This window comes from Cnephaeus nilssonii (assembly GCF_951640355.1).
Source record: "Cnephaeus nilssonii genome assembly, chromosome: X".
In the NCBI taxonomy this organism is placed as follows: Eukaryota; Metazoa; Chordata; class Mammalia; order Chiroptera; family Vespertilionidae; genus Cnephaeus; species Cnephaeus nilssonii.
Genome location: NC_137071.1, coordinates 35,030,249 through 35,037,416, shown reverse-complemented (window position 1 = coordinate 35,037,416; position 7,168 = coordinate 35,030,249). Strand labels below are relative to the sequence as shown.

Sequence of the window (7,168 nt, the reverse complement as noted above, 5' to 3'; positions counted from 1 at the left end):
GCTTTTCAGGCTTCCGATAACATCCACTTTCCCTTTCAAGATGGCACGGTCTCCGTGTCCAAGCCGGTCGCTCTGGGAGGGAACCCAGCAGCAGTGGGGGCTGCCCGGTCAGGGGAGTCCTGTCTGACAGTCCCCCACAGTCTCCTGGAGTATAGCTGTCCCTCAACTCACCAAGAAATACTCCCCGTGTGACCACACACTCTCCCTTTGTTCTCTCACTCACACACTATCTTGCAGTCTGCCTTCCCCTCAGCAGCCATCTTCCTTCCCAACCTACTATGCCTTTTAGATCTCTTTTTTTATGTTTTGAGTTTTATTCCCTATGCGTTTGCGACATTAGATGTGAAATAGAAATAACATATACATTTAGAAAGAACTTCTCCTTTCATAACTTTACTTTTTCTTCATCACTATTTATTTCTTCTGGGGTAATGTGCCTTTTGAAACACAGAATTAAGGAACAGACCACACTATGACAAAAACTTGTCTATGAATATTATATTTCAGCCACAATCAAGTTGTTTTTGCTGTTTAAAGAACAAAGCTTCCACTGTAATAGAAAAACCACTGTAAACATATCCTTGATATTTTTTTCAACATGCCAATAAAAAAGTAAAAAGTATGAAACAATAATAAAGCTTATAATTAACTTTCACTTATAAATGTAAATAACAAAGCAAAATCTCTTACATAGTTATACACATATGCATAAATATAAGTATTCCTTAAAACAATTTGTAATATAAACTTTTAAATTTTTACTTAAAACCCATTTTAGTTAAATTTGATCCCAGTAATAAGCATGTAGAAAAGTAGACCCCTTTTCATCTTCTTTAGATAGATTTTTAATTACTTCTGTTCAAATATAGGAATGCCAGTTGTCTGGTTTCTTAAGGAAGGTCTGTGTGTCATGTAGGGAGATAATTCCCTATAAGAACCTCAAAAATTAACAAAAACTCCATCATTCTCTTTTGATGGCCTGAGTAAGCAGCAGAAGAAAATTGGACACAAACTGGACTTTGACCAGGTTTATTTTCTTCAGTTTCCAGACTGTACATTGCATAGAGCCTTTAGGAGCTTTTGGCTGACTACTAGGCTGTTCTAGCACTCGCACATTCTCTTTTATGGAGTAAATAGCCTTACTTTGCCTATCCAGTCAATACTACAAAGGAAGAAGGTGGTAGTACATTTTATTTAGCTGATGGGTCATTTTAGTTCTCATTTGATGGCATGCATGCAAAGAGATATGTTAGTATGATTGAGAACTATTTGCTAATTTTATATTTTAAAAGGCTAGTTCTTACTTATTCTTTTAATTGAGGCAGAAAACCTTGATCTTGGACCTATTTTTTGAGTGCCAATACACAAATATTCTTCATCTTTTGGCAAATGATCAAATACATAATTTAGTTAATAGTTGTGGACTATAACTTTAACACTTAAAATTCTTTTTGGACCTCTAATAATGTGGATGCATAAATGAGAGAGATTTATAGTCACACATTTAATTACTTGTAAATTATTAATGGAAATTGTTATTTTTATTATAAATTATTTGAGAAAATACTTGCTCGAGAATCTCTTTTTCATCGATTTGCATTGGAGATGGGTTTACACTATTCTTAACATATTTCATCTCCTTTTTCTGGCAATGAGGACTTCTTCTTGGGTACATAAGTCATGCTGGACAAAGAATGCTTTCTAAATGTAGACAGCCTTCTCCTAAAGTTCCCCCCTGAAAAGAAATATAGGAGAGGGTCAAAACAACAATTTGATGCAGCCAGAGACAAGGTTATGACCACTGACTTTTGCATTCTAAGGACAGAATCACAAGGTTTAGTTTCATTGTGTAAAAAGTGAAGGTGGATGGTACGTTGAATATGATATGGCATGAAGCTGATCAAAAAGGCAGCTGTTACTATTATAATCATTCCTATAGCCTTTTTACGACTTGATAGGTTTTTCTTCATTGAATTTTTTAGTAAGGTCAAAATGATCATTGTGTAACAGACAATTATAATAATAAAAGGAATTATAAATCCAATAAACAATGACACATAATGCAAGACCAAAATATGATTTTTAGCTTGATTATCCTGTGGAGGCTCAAAGCACTTGGTATTGTTTTTCTCATCTTTGTAAGGTGTGGACATTAAAAATGGAGAACTGGTCAAAATCACAAAAATCCAAATGCTAACACATACAAATCTGGCTTTTTTCTGTGTAACCAAATTAATGTTTTGGACTGGGAAAACAATTGCAATGCACCGGAAAAAGCTCATGGCTGTCATAAAGAAGATGCTACAATAGAGGTTGACATACAAGGCATAGGTGCTGAGGCGGCACAAAAAGTCACCAAAGAACCAAATGCCTTTGTGAACATAATAGACCACACGGAGAGGCAGTGTACACACACACAATAGATCTGATACCGCTAAATTAATCATGTATATTTGGAAGGCTGATTTCTCATGATATGTTTTTATGAGGACATAGAGCACAAAGCCGTTGCCAAAGAAGCCCACAACAGAGATCATAGAGTACAAGGTGGAATACACTTGATTGCGGAAGTCATCAATAGTGTCATTGCAAGTAATATTACTGGCAGAAGATACTGTCAGATTTCCAGCTCCATCCATGTTTCTCTAGGAATGTCTGCTTGTTGCCTACAATATATATATATATATAAAATCTTGTCAATTTTTATCAGACCATAAAAAACAGTAGTTAGTAAGCTTTCACTTCATGGTGTCACTATGTATGCATTTTGACCTTGGCAGGAAGCAAGGCTAGTAGGATAATGAGGAGGAATTCAACTGCACTTAGTACCCAGGAGAAGCACTCTTTCTTACCTCTTTTTCCACCTGTGTTTGCTTGATAGACTTCCTCCTAATCTTCAAGAACAACCTAAAACAGCTCTGCTTTGTTTTGTCTTATTACTCTAGTACTATTCTGTAAATCTTCCTTTAAAGTGAGTTTGTTTTTCAATTAGAGAAAAGCTCTAAAGAGAGTGGTATCATAAATATGAATCTATTTATCTATCAATTGTTTTTATCACTTGTCATATATTTATTGGAAAAGCACTGAATTCTCTTGGAGAATAAAATGTGGGTGAAAATTCGTGGTTCCCCTAAGAAGAGGGCTTCCTAGGTAACATCTGCTAGGTGATGTTCTAACCTAGGAAAAATAATTGGATTTTCTATTAATGTAACTAATTCCCCTGGGGAATAATTTTATTCTAGAATATGGTTACCTCTATTTAGAACCACTGAACACCAAGGCTAGAGACATTTTAGAAGCCATCTAATTATTTTAATGAGGAAAATACAAAGAGGTGAAATGCATTTCTAAAATCTGTACCATAAGTTTGGGCTCTGAGGAAAGACTAGCATAACTCATTGGAATATACTTTCTGGCTGAAGATATTGTACCTGTTCATCCTTGTTCTCTTCCTAGACTCACACTCAAAGCCTTAACTGTTGAAAAATACATGCTAATTTCTTTCATAACAAGAAGTTGTTACTTGGTGTAGCTTAGTTCAATATATCAGGGCAGTTAATCAGGGCAAACTGATCAGATAAAAATGGGGATAAGGTAGTGATTTCTTTAATGTTCCTCTGCATTATTTTCCTTTATTCTTTATAAGAAGGTGGGAGCAACTCATCAATAAATAATGGTAGATAACATTTGATTGAAGCCTAAGTTGTTGGCCTTTTACACAGCTCTTGCTCCATGGTAAGAGAGGAGTTGGAGTTTGTAAGGTGAGAGGACTCCTTGAGCATGAAAGAACTGCCAGCAATAGAGGGAACTGATCTTGTCTCTGCATAAGGACACAGAAACAGACAGCTATGATAGTGGTTGTGGGTGGGATATAACTCGCCATGCTTACTACTGCTAGCAATTATATCTGCTGCGAAGATATGTCATCCATCCATCCATCCATCCATCCATCCATCCATCCAAGTTCTATTTTTTCCTTCCATTAAAAAAGTCATTATTTTCACCAAGAACTGTTGGTATATGATAAAAAAAATTGAAGATGAATCATTCTGAGGCTGTATATCTTAAAATGATAGAGAAAAATTAGTTCACTAGTACCAACCTCTGTGATATTTCTCAGTTTGCTTTCCAAGTACCTGTCTCTTTCACCATTTGTCCTCTGAACTCAGGTGTAATTGTGGAAGAGAGGGAAATTGCCTAAACTTAATCTAGTCTTTTGTTTGTTTGTTAGCCTTGTATTGAGTTTCCCCTAAATAGAGCAGTGTTATGTTGTGAATCACTAGATGGTGCTGTTGAAATTTTTTACATAGCCTTTGTTTTAAGAAGTATACTTGAAGGGTATTAGGTAATTACCATCTGTCCTTCCACTATTGACCCCCACTATACCCTGCCACAAACTCTTTCTGGAATAATTTTTATACATGATAGCTTCCAATTATGTTATGTTCTTGCTCTAAAACCTTCAATGGCTCCTGAGAAACTTCAGAATAAAATCCAGATTCCTTGGCTGGATTAAAGCTTTCTACAGTCTGGTTGCAATGAAACTTTCCTAGCTTCTTTCTTACTTCTCCCCTTTGCAGATCCTAAAATTCAATGGAAAAACTATTTAGCTATATACCAGGAACATTTTTTCACATGTTTTCCTACCTGCCTATCTTTTTTCATGAAATTTTTCTTCTTGAAATGCCCTTTCCTCCATCTATGTGCAAAAACTACTCATCCTTCAGCTCAAATTACACCTTCTTAACCAAACCTTTTCTCAACCTCTATCCAAAGTAATTTCTATATTTTTCCCTGCTGGGGTACTTTTAATCTGTCTTGCAGATCAATGATTTGTATGCATGTGTTATCTTCCCTCACAGACTTTCTGGATGATATATAAGAAGGCACCACACACAGGGCTAACACATATGTACCTTGCCCATAAGTGCTCAGTAAATGTTAATTGAATGAATAAGTTAATGATGGAACAAATTTGGCATTTGAAAGGATTATTTATCATTCATAATCACTTAGTGTTACATTTTCATTCTAATTTACTTAAAAAATCTTTCCAAGTCGGGGAAAGGGGGGTAATGGGGGGATAAGGACACTTATGTAATACCTTAATCAATAAAGAAATTAAAAAAAATCTTTCTAGTCTCAGAGTCCAAAGTGGCTCTGTTAAGTAAAGTTGCTTCCTAAATTATTAAGGAAGGCATTAAATCATAAAGGAACTGTAAGATTAAAAAACACCCATATCTTGATACAGAGTAATTATTTATTTGTCTGTTAAATAGTATAAATACATTTGAAACAACCATATCTTTAAATAAAATATGCCAAATAAAACTGATAAAGAAATTAATAGAAACAGACAAAGAAACAGATGATCTTTATTTCCTTTAAGAAACTTCCCAGTCCTTGCAGACTAAAATAAGCTTTCCTAGTAATTTCTATATTTAGGTTTAATTGTTTATTTTTAAAATCAAGTCAACTGACTTAAAGTAGGCCATTAAAAAAAGACTGTAAAATTCTCAAACTAATAATAAATCCTAAAAGGGTAGGGATCATTTAGTCCAAACCACTCATTATACAGATGAAGGCTTTGCTTGCCTTCAACAACATTTAATTCATATTTATGGAATTACTGTGATTCCCCATTAATGAGACCCATGCTTTGTGGATACTGAGATGCCTAATATCCCATCTCTGCCTTCAAGAAGCTCATAGTATTATGAGGGCAAGGAGTGATGGCTCAGAGTGTAGAGAGATTACAATGCAGTATGAAAGAGTTATCATAGCACAAAAATGGTTATTAATTGATTAATATAAACATAAGTGAACTTAATTTTAGTGCAAATGATGAAGGAAGTTACTTTGTTAAGATACTTTGCAAGTTAAAGAAACAGAGTCATTTAGAAAATGGAACCATACCTCTTTGTAGCACTGCAGTTCTCTTCAAAAATGTTCCTGGTTTCTGATCAGTGCCTCTTATGATATAGTATCAGATGAAGCCTAAACTGAAATCAAAATGCTGAAAAGGAAGTTAAAGACATTAGAAGCAGTGCAGAAGGGTCATGGGAGCTTAGCAGCCTTAAACACAGATCCAGGGTGTGTGATGGGACATCAAAGCTCTACTGACAGATTTAGGACTAGTTATTGAATTCCATGCCTCATTCTTTTCTCTCCATTCATTTTTATATCCCCAGGGTCAAAACTTGGAATAGAGACCAGGGCTGATTATTGATGTTTGCTTCTGTGTACACGTAACTTCTGTATCTAAAGATGAACACAGTATTATAAATACTCTTTTTGCTATGAAGCCATGGTATTTACCCTATTTTCTCTTCTAAACAGTTTGTTATAAAGTTCAAAGGGGAAATAATTTAGGAGTTCATATCCAAGGATCTAGTTTTTCCCCCCAATTATTATTAGTTTTTTTTATTGTTTAAAGTATTACATGTAGTAGTACATATATCTCCATTTTCCCCCCTTGACCTTCCCCCAGCCTCCCCTACCCCCCGTTGCATGCCCTCATTCCACCCCCCAGTGTCTTGTGTCCATTTGTTGTGCTTATATGCATGCAGACAAGTCCTTTGGTTGAACTCTTTCCCCACCTCCCCAACCCTCCCCTGCTTTCCCACTGTAATTTGACAGTCTGTTCGGTGCTTTACTGCCTCTGTATCTATCTTTTTGTTTATTAGGTTATAATGTTCTTTATTTTCCATAAATGAGTGAGATCATGTGGTATTTTTCTTTCTCTGCCTGGCTTATTTCACTTAACATAATGCTCTCCAGGTCCATCCATGCTGCTGCAAATGGTAAGAATTCTTTCTTTTTATAACAGCTTGGTATTCCATTATGTAGATGTACCATAGTTTTCTAATCCACTCATCTGCTGATGGGCATTTGGGCTGTTTCCAAATCTTAGCTATGGTGAATTGTGCTGCTATGAACATAGGGATGCATATATTCTTTCTGATTGGTGTTTCTAGCTTCTTGGGGTATACTCCTAGAGGTGGGATTACTGGGTCAAATGGGAGTTCCATTTTTAGTTTTTTGAGGAAACCCCATACTGTTCTCCACAGTGGCTGCACCAGTCTGCATTCCCACCAGCAGTGCAAAAGAGTTCCTTTTTCTCCGCTTCCTGGCCAGCACTTGTCGTTTGTTGATTTGTTAATGATTG

The 7,168-nt window shown here is 35.7% G+C and overlaps 1 protein-coding gene across 3 annotated transcripts in view; it reads right to left on the bottom strand.

Annotated features, from left to right (window-relative positions):
- Positions 1-534: 534 nt before the first annotated feature.
- CYSLTR1 (cysteinyl leukotriene receptor 1) overlaps positions 535-7,168 on the bottom strand; it is a 35,870-nt gene continuing 29,236 nt past the window's right edge. For all 3 annotated transcript variants that reach the window (XM_079764407.1, XM_079764408.1, XM_079764409.1), the window contains 2 exons: positions 5,917-6,016; positions 535-2,666 (listed from right to left, as the gene is read on the bottom strand). In XM_079764407.1, coding sequence (XP_079620533.1) covers positions 1,623-2,639 — 1,017 coding nt within the window. In that variant the 5' untranslated portion in view covers positions 2,640-2,666; positions 5,917-6,016 and the 3' untranslated portion in view covers positions 535-1,622. The remainder of the gene's footprint in view (positions 2,667-5,916; positions 6,017-7,168) is intronic.